Raw genomic sequence first — 16,559 nt, 5'->3', positions numbered from 1 at the left:
CGGGGAGTCGAGACTTCCTGTTAAACCAATCCACACACTCGCTAATTGTCGATTTTCCCTTAGGCATTTCTCTGTCCCGTTTCATAACACCTCGCATTTACTGCTCCTCCTCAACAAGGTAGGCCCAGTCGTGCTCCTCCTTGCCGTACATGATGGCCTCCAACCAGGACTTGATCTGGGCAGCGTAGCCAGCAGGCTCGCCGTCCTTGCCCATGGTGCTAATATCCTTGTCATTGTTACGGATCATAGCAACGGGAGTGATAAAGTACTATACGAACATCGTTAGTTCCCACAAATCAAACCATACGATAGTAGATCATTGATCAACTTACAGCGGTGCCAGAAACGAAAGACTCAACGATACGGCCCTCCTCAGCAGCCTTTTCAATCTCAGAAATAGTCAAGGTGCGCTCAGCAACCTGCAGAGGGGTAAGCTTGCCCACAAACTGCTCCGACAGACGATCGCGCACCAGCTCCAAAACACTGCGACGAGTCACACCAGGCAGGATCAGCTGGCTGTCCAAGGGAGCAGTGACAAGCTCCAGACGGCCAGTGTCGGCATTGTGCCAGATAATGAAGAAGTTACTAGCGCCCGCCTCGGTAACTTGGCGGTCCTCGCCGAACAGCCAAAGAATCTGGTCAAAGCCCATGGCCTGGGCCTTACCGTGAGACTGGAGAGACGGGCCATAGTTGGCGCCGAGCTTGGCCCAACCGAAACCACCGGGCCAAGCACGGATGGAGTCGGGGTTGGAGGCGAAAAGCTTGAGGCCCTTGGAAATGGTCTCGCCTTCCTTCTTCATCTTGGTGAAGTCGGGCCATGGGACGGCAATGATGAAGAGGAGGGCCTCTTTGGGCACCTGGACACCCAGGTGAGGACCGTTACCGATGACGGTAGGGCGGATGTACAGGAACGAGCCAGGACGCTCCTTGGGAAGCCAGCCTAGAGACATGTTAGTTTGTCAAGACCCAGATATGAGTTGAATACTAAAAGCAAGATAGTCACATACGGGCTCCATCAATCTGCATCAGCTTAGCAACCAGCTTCTTCATCTCATCGAACTTGAAGCCCGGCAGCGATGATCGCTGAGAGGATGTGTTCAGACGCTCGCCGTTCAAGTCAGGACGGAACAGACGCAGCTTGCCATCGTAGCCGCGGTAAACCTTCATACCCTCGAAGCACTCGGTGGCGTAGTGCAGGCAGGAAGCAGTGGGCGGGATGCTCAGGTTCTGGTAGGGCTTGATCTCGGGGGTTTCCCAGCCATTGTTGACAGTCCACCGCACGGTGACCATGTGGTCGGTGCAATAGGAGTGGCTCAACTCCTCAGGTGAGCCAGGCAGAGGCACATCGCGAAGGTTAGTGGAGCGAGTGATCTTGAAGCTGGAGGCGTCCAACTCGGCCACGTTAGGAGCGAGAGAACCCATTGTGAATATATAATGTGAGAAACCCGAATGGATAAGATTGTCGAAGAGTTGACAATTGGTACAACTCCCTCGTTTTTGAATCAGGAAATGTCTAGGTTTAACTCGGAATGTGAGTCACCAAGATCAGGGCGTACGTAGGGCGGGGAGACAATGGATAACCCCGAATTGGAGACAAGGTTATAGAATGCTGTGTAAGAGTCGGTGTGCAAGCCGCTTAAGCAATTGGATCTGTATATTGTTATGACACGAGAAAAATGGAAGCGGAATTAGAGGGATCTCCCCGTTGTTTTATGGTCGGTCGGTTTGCCCCGGGCCTTGAATCAAGGAACTATCAAGGCCGAGCCGAAAAAAAGTTTTTTTTTTTGCCGCTCGGGAAGGAAATTCTCCAGACTTTGTTATCGGCATCTATCCAATTGAATACTACCGCAAATAGAATCCTTGTAACTTATCTACAGAATAAGAACCATGCTGGTCGAACTATCATAGACGATGCCTCTTGTAGAAGTTTGTGCGATAAACCCTGCTAGGCTGTCTGGATGCTGCACGCCCTTCAATTGACAAGCGCGGGGGAAACTGATAATCGAAGGATTGGCCGGGCTCCACTTTGTGGTAGCGTGCCGATGATAGCCGAAAGGGGCACGGCAAATGAGATAGATACTGTTCAAGTTATGAATAATAATAGATTTGGGTTGTAATTGGGATCGCGTTGTGGGCAGCGCTCAATTAAGCCCTGAATGAGTCAATTGATTATAGGAAACCCCGAGTTGTGCATTGCCAGATCACTCATGGTCGCGGAGATTAAAGGCGACTGGGACATTCGGTTTACATGAGAACCAAAAATTAACGTTTCAGCAAAGTTTATTTCACACAAATTGGGATTGAATCCTTGGAGATCGTCGTCCTTAATACTCAACGATGTTGTACGTGAAGTATAGGCGGGTCGATGTAGTCGTAGCTTGTGCTACCCAACTACCCAATTAGCTTCCAAGCACGGCCACATCCAGATCAAGGCCAGATAATGGAAAGGGAATATGATCCTAGAATTCCACAAATGTAAATCAAGAAGATGGAAAAACTTGGCTTTCAAGGGGGCTCTATTGGACAATAGAGCCAAGGTCTGGCGCGTAAAGTAGTTATTCAAAATCACGGCCTTCATAGAGACAATCCCGACTTGCAATCAATGAATATGACATACATACAGTCTCTCTTGATCCAGTAGACTGAATCATTGCCTAGTCCGATTTACAGCACGTGGGTTTGGATATTGTAGGCTTGGTCATCCGCACATGGAAGTAGGAAGACAACTGTTCTTTGAGATATCGTTCATTACAAGCCAAGAGCCAGATCGGAACCAAGCCGCCTTGTACTAGTTGACAAAAATGTCAAGACTGGAGAAGAAAAGAAATATGATAAGTGGCCAAGGAATTGAGAAGAAGAATAAGCTATTTGTCAAATACATGGGTACGCGGGAAGACAGACGCCTCAGGCGTCCAATCTCCCAGAAGGCCATGAAGCTATTCCCAACGTCGCATTCCGCAAGTCGTTTAGTACTCACTTGAAAATCCCACAGATCGTGGAGCGAGACAAAGGAGAAAGTTATCGCCATGATTCGAGCGAGAATAAAAACAATATCCTCTGACTTGGGGCCATGAACAATGCCTTGGCCGTTGTTTGGGCAGTGGCAGTTTCCAATTGGCAAGTTCCTGGGAAGGCGCGACACGCCTCCCATCTCCTGCTCATATTGACTGTTGTGATATTTCTCCAATATTTCTCCAAAGAAAAACTTCGCTTATGCCTCGCTCAACTTCCAACTCGCGCTTTTTCTTTCTCATCTTGGTCCTCGTCTTCAGGATACCTCTTTCCCGGAGAAATGATGTCCTTTTTTGGACGCGGACACACAGGCCAAAGCCAACCGACCGCCCATGATTCCTGTTTTTCAGACACCAGTGACTCATATGCGCCTTCGAAATTCATTTCTGGAACTTCACCCTTTCCGCCTTCCATGTCTGCTGGTATCCCGGCACCTCCATGGCAGTGGTGGACTCAGCCTGGGACTTCTCCGTGGGGGAGAAACTGGGCCCAGAGGCTGGGAGACGGAAAATTCATGATTTCGATGAATGAGCGGATGATACAGAAACATGTCGAAGAGTGAGTACTCCCTGGTCGGTTTGCTGCACAGTGTCTCGAGTGATCTCAGTATTAACTGTGGAAATGCCAGCTCCTTCCTCTTCCCCCGATATAGCGACGTCAGAATCATTTGCGGAGATACCATCTTTTCAACACATAAGACCATCATCTGTCACCTGTCGCGCTATTTCAAAGCAGCCTTTCATGGCAAGTTCCGGGTATGGATCGCAATTAGTGCCAAGTGATGGATCGAGTGTCCGCTGACAGAAAGGGGCGATTCAGGAATCATGCGGATGCCTCACACTTGCCGACAAAGATCCGATACTGGTGGAGAAGGTCCTCCAATACTTGTACACGGGAAACTACACGTTGGATCCGGGTATGTCGCGATATGATGAAGTTATCATCCTTCAACGGCATCATAAACTGAAATCCTTGATAGACAAGCAAGAGACTGAAGAGATCAGCTCTGATGGTACCGCAATAATCAAATAATATTTCCGAGATAACAAGTACCTCACACATTTTGGAATGGCTAACTTTGAGCTTTCTTCTCCAGACTCCGAGAATTCGAACCTGGATGGCAAATCCACTCGCCCGTGGAAACGATCCCAGAAGAAAAGAAAAAGATTCGGTGTCAGGACAATGATAAACCTCTTCACCGTGGGTGCCAGACCGAAGAAGCGCCCTGCCCTGAATGACCGACTGTTCCACAGTGCCGCCTACTTCCATCTCCGCATGTACGCCGAAGCAGACTACTTCATGATCGATGAGCTGAAAGTCAAAGCCGAAGCGGAGTTCTGCAAAGCCTTTGAGAGCCTCCTCACAGTTGAGCTCATTTTCAAAAACGATTACGCTGCCAAGTTCGCCATCAGCAAAATCATCAACGAGCTATACAGCCGCCGGGGGAATTACGGTGTGTTGAGAGAGATGGTGCTCGAACTCATGCTGAACAACCTGCCCGGTTTGCGGCAGACGATTTTCATGTCGCCTATGGAAGGGTCTTGCTTTCTGAGTTTGCACCCTGAGTTCGGGGCGGACTTTTGCTGGGGGATGATGGAGAAGGCATTTCCATCGGATATGCCTACCTACTATCCCACGCTTATGCCGGAACAATTCGCATACTGGGACCGGCAATGCAAGACAATGACTGGGCAATTGTAACCTGATGAGGAAGACAAGGTGCACCTGGTTTGTTATGAATACATCCCAAGGTAGGGGATTGGTGTCAACGTTAATGTATTGCTATGCAGTATGGTCGAATGTCGCGACGATTGAGAAAAACCAAAATTTATGTCACAATGAATGATAAATTCAAATTTCAAGTCTAGTTGAATCATTTTGCTAGTCGAAATTGAGTAAACTGAGTGATAACACTCAATTATATAGATTAGGGTAGATAGCGCAGGGACCTGGAAGTTGATCTAGATACGAGGTCACAGTGGAGTCTACTCTTCCAGGTGCAGAGCAATGCAAAGTAATCAGTCCTATTTCTATAAATAAACCGACGAATCTTATAGCTCCATTTTAGATCGATGCATCTCGCAAAGGTCCCTGTAAGACTACCTGATAAGGGCAAGAGCGATACCGACATGGAAGGAGAAGGAAACGCCCAGAACATGTAAATAGAGGGCCTTCGCTAGGAAGTACCGTGCATAGGTAGCGACAAGGGGAGGAAACCAACTAACGATGGGGGTACAGTAATCCATTTCTGCACACACCGAGCTAAACCAACCCAGGTCCAGGCCTTGCGTCGCAAGGGTTTCGTAGCGTTGAATCGAGTCTGGAGAAAACATCCGAATCCCCAGCGCCCTACAGGGACAAAGAAACCCCAGTGACGGTCGCGTCTGTTAACATCCTGCGAACCAGCCATAGATCGAGGCTACATTAGTAAGGCAATACAAAGAGAATCCACGGTCGGTGATATTGGGTATCCCGCTAAGCCGAAGCCGCTTTGCTGCATTTCCGTTAAACCAGCAGTGCTTGGACCATGACAGTAAGGGCAGGCATTAAAAAAAGGCCTCCGGGAGATAGAGGAGTAATAGACGTCGTTCTGGTGGCAAGTTGTAACAAGTTGTAACAAAGGCACTGCATGTGTAAGTTGCAAGTCCTATAGTTATTTGTAATTGATCATGACAATATGCATTCAGCCGATCGCTCTTCCAGTCTCAAAGACCTCTTTTCGGCGTGCCATCAGGTGCAGGCGCTATGGTCAATCGATCAGGAGGCGAAAAGACTGATACTTTCACCGGCAGCCAATGAGAGACTGGTGAGACATACTCGGCTGTTTTTTTCCAAACCAATCCACGGTCGGGAGTGACATCAGCCGGTAGTTGGTCCTTCTCGGTCAAAAATATCGCCAACCATAGTCAAAGGTACTATGACTGTCGTGTTGCGATGGAGGAATGCATATTATTATTGGGAATTTGGGATCAGCAATGGCCAGGGTTATGGCGGGTGGGAAATGTTGAAATCCGGTTTTTCTAGTCCAAACCGAAAATTCTCATGACCTTCTTCCATACGGTTCATGCATCGCACGCTGGTGATGGTCAGCACGGCCGTCTCGGCACTTGTGAGTAGGAAAGTAGAATATGAGCATGTAGTCTCACTGTCCATGCCCTTCCTCAAGTAGTACAGGTTCCTTTGTTCGGGGTCGCCGATGGCAAGCCAGGCCAATGAGTTTGATAGACAGTTAGGGGACGCCGACCACGAGTATATGATTCAAAAGCCTGGGTAGACCCGATGTTTTCAGGCGGCTCGAGCCGACCAATTGTTTCAATGGAGTTGATTCGTAACCATGGGACCGACGTATCAGGGAGTCGGAAAACTAGAAGGCAAGGTTGAGAGGATTTGTGGGGCTGTATCTCGTTTTCGAAGTTAAATTCAGATCATTGTTGATATACCATAGGAAAAATTTTCCGGATATGAGACCCGACGATTCAGATATCGCAAGTAATATAACCAGTACACATGGGGGCGGAGCCATCGCTATAGTTCGACGTCATACCTGGCAGGCCACGATGTTCTTGACAGGCCTAGGATGACGTCCAACATCAACAGTCGCGTGGACGATCTATTGAATCTTCTCGCACTGTAGGGATAAACAGCACTTAGATCTGTGTTGCGCTTCCTACCGTACCGTAGCGAAGCCGAACCAATGCCAAGACATACCATGGCAGAAGTTGCACTCCCCGATTGGAAGGCAGAATTCAGCGACCAATGATAAGCGACGAAAGTGATTTTTAGTCGCAAGCCACCTAATTTGGTGGGGATAGTGATCTCGCTCGAATTTTGAGATAGGCAAGAATACCCATTTTGACGGCAACGAATCGAATTCAAGCCAATGTTGCGTGTAGATCTGGGTTCGGCTGGTTTAGGATGACTTCCCCGTAATGCGCTACTGCGAGTGCATGGGCTAGAGGGAGCCTTTGACGGCGGAGACGTTGTCAAAAGTGAGGTGAAACAGGTCATGACATGCCTTCTTTCTGCTATACTTCGTGTAATAGTGCGTACAACGTTAGTGTAGCGACACGGCTCATGGGCTATTGGATGACCCAGGACCTTGGGAATCTTTGCCACATTTCGCCAAATTATGGTCCAAGCTTTCCCCAGATACCAGCCAGGTTGTGTGCAGACCAGGTCCATCTGTCTTCTAAATCGACGACGGGAACAGTTTGACTCGTGATCCTGGAAATGTCCTGGTCCCGGCTCGGTTGATGGATCGACTCGGCGTAAGAAATGGAGGTACTTCAGGTAAATGACAAAATCGGGTTGTAGTACTGTAGAGTACAAAGAATCTGCAGCACGTGCAGCACCATTCGGTCTAGATCTTGTTTCAGATGTCATTTACAAGTCAAACAGCAGAGATTCCTTCGGAAGGGTTTAGCTAAAGGTATAGCTGTATGGTATGCTTGCTTCGCAAGCAGTCAGTTTGGGTCAGTCCCGTACTTTTCAAGTCTTGTAGCCGACCTCGGCGATTGGATGGAAGTCCTTAAATGATCGTCGGTCGCTTTGTTCCGAGGAGAACGCGAGTGCCGTACTGAGGCGAGTTATGATTCAATCTTTTCGAGTACAATCTCGCATTGGTGCATTTTTGGCCACGCCCCAAGACTGTGGGGCTGGATGCAGGCGGTGCGTATGGCGTAGCATATCCCCCAATTCCTGTCGTCTTTTCTTTTTCTTGCTAGGCGAAGGGGAAGGCATGAATCGCATTCGTATTCTAGTCCTGCGTACACTGGTACAGCACTCTGTCCAGGTCCACTCGGGTCTATCGGCCAGAATTTTGGTCACGTTCCCCCCGTTGAAAGGGCTCGGGCGGGAACCCATGTTCTTGATGCGTATCCCCATCAAAGCGCTAACCGGATTCCAGACTAACCCTGCCCTGATGGGCCTTGCCTCTTCCCTGTCGGTTTCTATGCCTTCAACGGTGTCAGATTGGCAAGCTGCCGACTTCGCCTCTCCCCAATCACCGTAAGGTTCAATCTTGGACCAGCGAGTCACCCTGATTGTGTACAGCTGCCGACTTCCCCTTGCCCTGATGTTTGCTTAAGATTGATGAACCCCCTCAGTCATGCCTGCAGGCTAGCTTCGATAGATTCAACCTGTTTCGTTCCAACAGCCCTTCTCGTGTCCCAACAGCTAGCCGAATACATAACACCGCAACTAAACCACAACAACAGCGTCCTAACGAAGGTCCTCGATCCCTTTCGAACGCCCTCCGATAACACTGTGAGAAGGTTGAGCCGAGAATCCATGAATCTCTATTCCATGAGACAAACAGTGTTGTGACGAGTCGCCACCTGTGTGCCCGTGTCGCTTTTTGTTTCGACCTCGCCCCGGAATCGCGTCAAACGGGGAAGTTCATCCTGGTCGCCTTTCACGGCTCGCATCACGAGAACGAACCCATAGCGGTAGATTTTCAATCAGCTAGACAGGATATTATTTCTCGACAGTCGCAATTGCAGTTTTCGAGTCAGCTTTTGGCCCAGAAAATGAGCCATCCCGACCCTACCAAACAATTTCCTCCGCTGGCGGCTGGCCCGTCATCGCGCATATACAATGGACAGTCATCGGTGGTTGTGAGTCGGTCCAAAAAGAACTCAACAGCTTGCTTACCGTGCAAAGCTGCAAAGAGGAAGGTTCGTTATCAATCACCGTGGGGCCACAACGTGTCTGGATCGACGACCCCGAAGCAAGCACGGGGATTATGAGACGTAATTTGAACAGCTAACGATATCGTCGCCTGACCACAGTGCTCCGGGGATGGGACGTCCCCCTGCAATCCCTGCAAAACCGCCGGTACCGCAAGCGAATGCCGCTTCGACCCAACCCGAGATCTCAGGCGTAAGATCGCCGTGAAGAAGACCATCCAAGAGCTCACCGATTATAAAGGCCTCTTAAACACTCTGTTGACCACGATCCGATTGTCTCCGCAAGATAAAGTGTCGAAGATCGTCGAATTGATCAAGAACAATGGGTCAATGCAAGAGATTGCTCAGGCCGTGGGCAGCGACGCCACCTTCCCTGACTCCAGCCAGAAAGCTCGAGAGTATCAGGCTCTAGGGGAGGATTTGAATCATGCCGACTCGTTAAACGAGGCATCCGCATCGATATCTCAGAGCGAAGCAGCGCCAAGTCGATCGTCAACCTCGCCAGAAGAAGAACACCATATTGAATTCCCTCGAGCGGCACTTCATCCATATGCCCGGGTGACTTTGGAAAGTCTCTGTGATATCCCCCTTTTCAGGGTACCAGCAAAGCCATGGACAGGTGTGACCGATGACAACGATCTTGTGTCGCATCTGGTTTCCCTATACTTCACTTGGGACCATCCATGCGCGCAGTTTGTTGATCAAGGTATCTTTTTGGAACATATGAAGCGGGGCGACCTTTCCTCTGAATTTTGTTCGCCTCTCTTGGTGAATAGTCTGCTATCAATAGCAAGCGTATGAAGCCACCCCCCCCCCCCCCCCCCCCAGCTAGTTTCGCCGGTTTTCATTTTCTTGGGTTTCTGATGGTTTTGGCAGGTGTATTCTGACAGTCCTGGCGTTTTCGCGGAACCAGGAAACGCATTCTCTTGGGGACAAGGCTTTTTCGAGGAAGCGGAGCGATTGTTGAAGCCCCAAGAGGGGCTTGCAACGTTGACAAATATTCAGGCTCTCCTGACAATGTGTTGTGTGTATGTGAAGTTTTGGTCTTTTGATGCCTTATGTGTCTTTTTGTACTTGTAGCGATGGAAACTGAAGGATCCACAGGTTGTCGCAACAGGGAAAGAGTAGTCGAGCCTGGTGGATCTTGCGAGGGGCCGTTCAAATGGCTCAGGATATGGGCCTATTCACGTTCCCCGAAGTGGCGCATCCATCCACAGAGGCCATATCACCCGAGATGGAGCGAGTTCGTGCGATTACAGCTTGGGGCGTTTTCAGCTTGAATCTGTGTGTGAAATTCGACCAGACCGAAAAGAAAGGAAATGCCACTAATGTTTTCAATAGCCAGCTCTCGATGAAGCTCCACAAGGTAGCCAACTTGGCTCGACCTGCCTCCAGATTGAATATGGGAGGTGATGATGACTTTGATTGGACGCCATATCCGAGGTCAAATCAAACCAATTACACCACGAAGCCCGCGCATCTGCCTCGAGTCAGACAGGGTCTCGGTGAGCTGATGGATATATTGTTTGATATTCAAGAACTATTGCATAATAAGGCGTTTCGTGGGAGTTTCCACGAGTCATGGGTCAAGGCCAAGGCTCCTTATGAACGATTGCAGCAGTGGCTGTCAGGGTGGCCCAGTCCGTCCCAGATCGGACCAGAGCCAATTCCCCAACTCCTTATTCTCCGGTAAGATAGTTGTCAACCCGATTCTTTCATTGCACACCACGTGCTGACGACAATTCACGAAGCATCAAATACCTCCAAGCGGTCATGGATCTGCTCGAGACACTGATTGATCGAGATCAAGAAGGCGCCATGACCCCTCATTTACGGCGAACTTGGCGTGAACAAGCTGAAGAGATGGCCGAATGTCTTCGTGTGCATCGCCAGTCGTATGGGTTGAAACACGTTCCCAGCCAAGTTATTGACGCCGTTCAGACGGCCCTCCGTGTCCTGGTGCATCAGCTGGATGACACCGACGACGCGAGGAATGCTTTCACTGAGCTCTGCCGGTTCGGTATTGCGCTCAGCCATAAGTTCCAGCCTACGGCTGAGACTGTTCACGCCATTCAGTTGCTAGCACAACGTGGTGCCGTGAGGCTGCCTACAGAGGCCATCGCGATCCTGGAAGGGTCCGAGCTGAGGAAAGGGCCAGAGTAACGAGTGGCACGTCACCCGAGGGAGCCGAATATTGTCCAAATTTTTCGTTTCATCGTTTTATCGTTGATAAGACGGTTCAGGGGGGCGCGGTTGACTCAAAGGGTGTCGTTAGGTTTGGGGGAGGAGGGGGAAATCTGTCAGGTTGCAAGTGTCAAGGCTGAGATATTCTAGGCACAAGAAACTCGGGAGTGGTGTATAGCCCGCCACCTCGATTCAGAGAATGATACTCCTTTCTTGAGAAAGTAATCGGCTTCATATTGAGGCCTATCGAGTGTGCTCTCACCTGCTCAGATCAACGAGAGAAGCTTTCCTTCCGGATCCTCCGCATCTCTGAAACTTAGGGTTCAAAGTCATTCATCGACCACAACAAGGAACCCTCCATACGCTCATGTCACCCCAGCTTGTTGTTGGCGACTGAAGTTGACCAGGGAGTCGGGATTGTGTGTGTTTTCCCAAGCAGACGAAAGTACCGAGCCGTTGGATGAAAAAGGGAGGGAAGAACAATCCACTCCGGAATCCGGGATCATTTTCCAGGTGCCATCAACGAAACCACACTAACCGGTCGGACTGTCTTCCCGCCTGTGATACATTCACGCATGAGCAGCTTGGACCTCTGGCGCACAGTAGTGACTATATTTGATATTCCGAGTGACTGCCCTGCGAAAGGACCTCAGAAGCCGCTATCATGGCCTTGTCGGTGCCTCAACATCCTGTCCATCAAATCGATCTCATAGCCCTCCCTTACACAAGCCATATTCCCCTTCAGCTGAACACCTTGCTTCTTTCTTCCCTAATAATACCCATGCACGACATGCTGCCCATCTTTCAATACTTCCACGGGTGTTAAGGTATCATGGTGTTGAAGATGCTTCTTGCGTGTTGTAGAACCTTACTAAAAAATGATCCGTTTCTCACCATGTTTATAAACCAGGAAAGACCAAACAAAAGTCTGCAATTCCTCAGAACAATAACGTGTAAACTGTTCTTGAATTCTAACCTGCTTGAAATTGTAGATTATGCCTGGACGACTAAAATTTTGCCTTGCTCACCTTCCCATGATGATCTCTTCTTGTAGTTCAATACGGAGCACGCAACAGGTGGAACCCCGTCAATTGCATTTGGAGTGCCGCTCCAAACTCAGTTGGGACTGTTTGCTCGCTTTCAATTACAAAAGCACGATCTATTCCTAATCGAATGCCGATGACTCGAGAGGTACTGTATACAAAATACGTAGAATGTATTAATCCAGCATAAGCTGAGTCAGCATCGACTTTATGCGCAGATAAGATAAGCACAACACCGAAGCGAAAACCCTCAAAATTCAACTTCTTGGGCAAATCGCACAGGCCGCCGACGGACGTGAACCCCCCACCACCACCCAACGCCCTTTCCTCCGCCCTTGCCGTCCTCCCTCGGCGCGAGATAAATAAAAATCTACCTATCCTTTCCTTCTCTCCTCGACTACCCTTTTCCGCCCACGATGTCCTACGACGACCGCGTCAATGCGCGCCCCAGCCTGAACGATGAGTCCGATGTTGAGGAGGAGGCTCTGGTCAACGACTACCGTGAGCAAGTCAACTTTGAGGATGGAATGAGCGATCTGGACCGGACGACATCCCTTGGTGGCTCGCAGGCCCAAGACCTCCAGGCACAGCTGACTGCCGCCGCTACCCCGCTGGAATACCAGGCGACTCTCGAGACTAAGTTCGCCAGCTACGACAACTACTGCAGTCTCTTCCACTACATTCTGAACTCGGAGGGTCCCGTGGATCTCGAGGTTCCCTCGGTAGGTGCTCCGTTGTGTCATTTCCAATGCCGATGGTTGGACAAAACAATGAATGAAAATCCAATGCTTGGCATTCATGGGACTGGTCAACTACCTGTTACGGGAGAGTTAAGGACGGAAAACTAACGTTCAATGCTTTCATTCTAGTACTACTGGGCCTGGGATGTTATCGATGAGTTCATCTACCAATTCGAGTCGTTCTGCCGCTATCGCAACCGTGTCGCCCGTAGCGGCTCCTCCGAGGAAGAGTCTCAGCTGCTCCGCGAGAACCCTAACACCTGGGGTTGCTACTCCGTGCTGAATGTGCTCTACTCCCTCATCCAGCGCTCCCAGATCAACGAGCAGCTCGCTGCTATCAAGCGCGGTGAGGACCCCGTTGCCTTCGCCGGCGAGTATGGCTCCCGCCCTCTGTACAAGATGCTGGGTTACTTCTCGATCATCGGCCTGCTGCGTGTGCACTGCTTGCTCGGTGATTTCAGCCTCGCCATCAAGACCCTCGACGATATCGAGATGAACAAGAAGGCTATGTTCGCCCGTGTTATGGCGGCTCACTTCACCACCTACTACTACGTGGGTTTCTCCTACATGATGATGCGTCGCTATGCCGATGCCATCCGCATGTTCAGCCACATTCTGGTCTACGTCTCCCGGACGAAGAACTTCCAGAAGGGCGGCAACAGCTACGATGCTATTGCCAAGAAGAACGATCAGATGTACGCCCTGATCGCCATCTGTGTCGCTCTCCACCCCACTCGCCTGGACGACACCATCCACTCCGCCGTCCGCGAGAAGTACGGCGAGCAGTTCCACCGCATGCAGCAGGGTGGCCCCGAGGCCCTGCCCGTCTTCGAGGAGCTCTTCCGCTCTGCCTGCCCCAAGTTCATCAGCCCCACTCCTCCCGACTTCGACAACCCGGCCCTCAACGTCGACCCCGTCGACCACCACACCGCCATCTTCATGGATGAGGTCAAGAACACCCTGTTCAACCCTACCATCCGCTCCTACCTGAAGCTCTACACCACCATGGATCTGAAGAAGCTGGCTGGCTTCCTCGAGGTCGAGCCTGAGCAGCTCCGCTCGTGGCTGCTGGTCAACAAGCAGCGCAGTCGCCAGATTCGCTGGGTTGAGGGTGGTCTGCTCGATGGAGAGGCCGTCATCTCCAACGATCTCGACTACGCTCTTGAGGATGACCTCATCCACGTTAGCGAGACCAAGGCCGGCCGCCGCTTGGTGGACTGGTACCTGCGCAACCTTGCCCGCGTCTACTAAGCGGTGCGCCTCCCCCAAAACAACACCCTCCGCTACTTGGTTTGCCTTCCAAACCATAACCTGGTAAACAGGTTCCCGGAGAGGGCGAAAAGGTAGAGGAATGGACTGACTCTACATGCAAGAAAGAACGGTACATGACTCGAGATGAATTTTTTCTTTCATATTCTTTAAACCGCTCCCCCTCCTTGTTTTCTTTCCCCCCATATTAACCTCATTGTTTTCTCCTGTTGCTGGTTTTTATACGCCTTTTTTTCCATTTTTGTTTCCTTGGTTTATTTGTCCCTGGTCCCTCATCGGCTCAGAGGCTTCGTCCATGTGGATTTAAAATCAAGTCGGGCTATCGCGATATCTTTGGAGGGCGTACGATTGTCATTTGCCCCGGTCTGCGGTTCTGCTTTCTTTTTCAGGGGGACGATACACTCACGGTGAGTGTATGTGTTGAGGTAGAAAAAAGAGACTTGATGAAATGCATAGATCAACGATTATAACTTCAACGCTGCATATCTAGTAGTAGTTCAAACACGTAGATTAGCCCGTAGCTCTTAAGTGATTCTCAATATGCCCGATGATATGGATACTAACGAATGCTCCATCCAACTGCCGGGCCCTCAGTAAATCCGCGTCCGGATACCTTGTTCCTGAATTTGATATTTCTCCTCTCTAACATATACCATACATACTAAACCGAAACTTCCAAAGCCAAAGCCCATCATGGATCTCTCCCATATTTCATCCCAACTCTCCTCCTCATCACCCACCCGATTCCCAGACTGTTGTCTCTCTATATCCACCACCCTCCTCACAACCCTGACAACTCTCCTCCCCAAAAAGCCCGCATTCACACTCTCAATCGGCAGCGGATCCGGCCTCTTAGAAGGCCTCCTTTCACACTCCAATGCAGCAATCTCCGTGGAGGGAGTCGAGGTAGCCTCATCTGTTAATCGGTACATTGCCGAGGAAGATATGCATGTCGCTGCTGGTGCTTGGGATCTTTATTCAAGGGCTCGGCAGGCGAAGGCTTGGATGTTTGTTTACCCCCGCGAACCGAAATTGGTCTCTAGGTATATTGAGATATATGGGGAGGGAGATGTGGAGATTATTGTGTGGCTTGGGCCGAAGGTAGATTGGGGTGATTATGAGCCTTGTTTTCGGAGCTCGATGTTCGCTGAGTTGGAGGTTTTGGAGGTTGGGTTGGCGCCGTATGAGATTGCGGTTGTTGCTAGGAGGTCTGTTTGATTTCACTTTTGTGTTATAATGATTGAATGACTATCTATCCCAGAAAACTGTATGGGATCTAAGATGTCATCATATTGATGATGATAACATTACTATATCTTTTTGAAGACCATACCGACTCTTATGCGAGGTAAAGGGTATTATAGAGAGAAGAGGGGTATACAATGCAAATTAATCTATCTATCTTCCTATTTGGAATATGCCGTATCTGTACACGCAAGAGAGAAAAGCACCGATGGACTCTGTTGGTAGAAAATCATCCCAAATCAGTCCATCACGTCAAAGCTCGTGCCACAGCCGCAGTTACTCGTTGCCCGCGGGTTGTCCACGATCTTAAACTGGCTACCGATCAGCTCGGTGGTGTAATCGACCGTGCTGCCAGACAACAGCTCTAGCGAGGGCTCGTCCATAATGACCTTTGCCGTGCCGGCGGCCTTTGTTGAAGCTTCCGATGGATCTGCCTCGCCTTCGAAAATGGTATCCTCTTCGACATCAATCTTGGCTGCTGATTCGAGGGACATCAGGTATTGGAAACCATGGCAGCCGCCACTGGTCACGGTAATGCGGAGATGGTGGTAGGGGTTTTCTTCTTTCGTGGCAGAGGGTGAGGAGGATGGGTCGGTGATTTCACGGAGACGCTATTATATTCAAGTTAGCTTGAGCTTCGGCGTTGATTCGGGAAATGAGGCTAGAAACGAAAAACAAAAGGCGATCGCAGCCGAGAAGGAAGAACAAAAACAAAAACATACAACAGCCAGGATTCGCATGTGGTCACCCACCATACTACTAACTGGCCGGCGTGTGGCTTAAGTACGGCTGAGCGGACGGGAAGCCCTGTTCTCCACACCCTATGGTCGTATGTGCTGGATACCTCGGGGAACCGACTTAACCCGTGCTCTTGGAATTGTGTTCATCCAATGTCATGGAGAACCCAATTTCGACAGCAGCTTAACATTCAGTCCCCAGGTCTCGGGCAACTCGCAGAGTTGCCACACAACACAGCGCATAGTTTCGGTCATGACGGTAGACCCGCGAAAGCCAAGTAACCAAAAGAAAACCATTGTAAACGTACCGACACTGCGCGAGGAGAGATACTGATCATGAGAGTCTCTCCATCATCTCCAGTTCTCGGGTTTTGCGTGACCTTGGTGGTGAGCCGAGCGGACGAGGAGGAAAACGAAGCGACGGATTGACGGGTAGGTGATCGCAATAGACACCCACGTGCGAACGGCCTGTAAACAGGTGCGCCCGCCGAAGCAGCTGTAAGTCGGCGGGAAGCGAGTTGGCCAGCGGAGGACGATGCGGAGAGGCGCAAGGAAGATTGGGAAGTTGAGAAGAGTCGGCCGTGCTGCTGGGACAACCGCCGCGCAGCTGCTGATGTGAAAAGTGACCGCGACATGGCTGTG

General features: G+C 50.2%; 6 protein-coding genes across 6 annotated transcripts; 4 read left to right on the top strand and 2 right to left on the bottom strand.

Annotated features, from left to right (window-relative positions):
- Positions 1-97: 97 nt before the first annotated feature.
- On the bottom strand, positions 98-1,422 carry N7496_008305 (branched-chain amino acid aminotransferase, cytosolic; the record flags this gene model as incomplete). The annotated part of the gene is made up of 3 exons (XM_056701224.1): positions 98-268; positions 333-940; positions 1,008-1,422. The coding sequence occupies 3 exons, from the start codon at positions 1,420-1,422 to the stop codon at positions 98-100; spliced, it is 1,194 nt and encodes a 397-aa protein (XP_056553287.1).
- Positions 1,423-3,424: 2,002 nt separating this feature from the next.
- On the top strand, positions 3,425-4,713 carry N7496_008304 (BTB/POZ domain-containing protein; the record flags this gene model as incomplete). Its single annotated transcript, XM_056701223.1, has 5 exons — positions 3,425-3,570; positions 3,641-3,767; positions 3,817-3,928; positions 3,992-4,024; positions 4,109-4,713. The coding sequence occupies 5 exons, from the start codon at positions 3,425-3,427 to the stop codon at positions 4,711-4,713; spliced, it is 1,023 nt and encodes a 340-aa protein (XP_056553286.1).
- A 3,827-nt stretch (positions 4,714-8,540) lies between these two features.
- N7496_008303 (putative C6 transcription factor) lies at positions 8,541-10,862 on the top strand (the record flags this gene model as incomplete). Its single annotated transcript, XM_056701222.1, has 5 exons — positions 8,541-8,627; positions 8,802-9,467; positions 9,576-9,727; positions 9,804-10,388; positions 10,451-10,862. The coding sequence occupies 5 exons, from the start codon at positions 8,541-8,543 to the stop codon at positions 10,860-10,862; spliced, it is 1,902 nt and encodes a 633-aa protein (XP_056553285.1).
- Positions 10,863-12,342: 1,480 nt separating this feature from the next.
- On the top strand, positions 12,343-13,917 carry N7496_008302 (putative eukaryotic translation initiation factor 3 subunit EifCl; the record flags this gene model as incomplete). The annotated part of the gene is made up of 2 exons (XM_056701221.1): positions 12,343-12,648; positions 12,796-13,917. 2 exons carry the CDS (start codon positions 12,343-12,345, stop codon positions 13,915-13,917), a joined length of 1,428 nt encoding a protein of 475 aa, XP_056553284.1.
- Positions 13,918-14,628: 711 nt separating this feature from the next.
- Positions 14,629-15,153, top strand: N7496_008301 (uncharacterized protein; the record flags this gene model as incomplete). Its single annotated transcript, XM_056701220.1, has 1 exon — positions 14,629-15,153. The coding sequence occupies one exon, from the start codon at positions 14,629-14,631 to the stop codon at positions 15,151-15,153; it is 525 nt and encodes a 174-aa protein (XP_056553283.1).
- A 266-nt stretch (positions 15,154-15,419) lies between these two features.
- Positions 15,420-16,552, bottom strand: N7496_008300 (HesB/IscA family protein; the record flags this gene model as incomplete). The annotated part of the gene is made up of 2 exons (XM_056701219.1): positions 15,420-15,791; positions 16,226-16,552. The coding sequence occupies 2 exons, from the start codon at positions 16,550-16,552 to the stop codon at positions 15,420-15,422; spliced, it is 699 nt and encodes a 232-aa protein (XP_056553282.1).
- Between the last annotated feature and the right edge of the window lie 7 nt (positions 16,553-16,559).

Source organism: Penicillium cataractarum (assembly GCF_028827025.1).
Source record: "Penicillium cataractarum strain IBT 29864 chromosome Unknown utg000007l, whole genome shotgun sequence".
NCBI classification, from domain to species: domain Eukaryota; kingdom Fungi; phylum Ascomycota; class Eurotiomycetes; order Eurotiales; family Aspergillaceae; genus Penicillium; species Penicillium cataractarum.
Note: the sequence above shows the minus strand (reverse complement) of the source record. Positions and strands in the feature narration are given on the sequence as shown.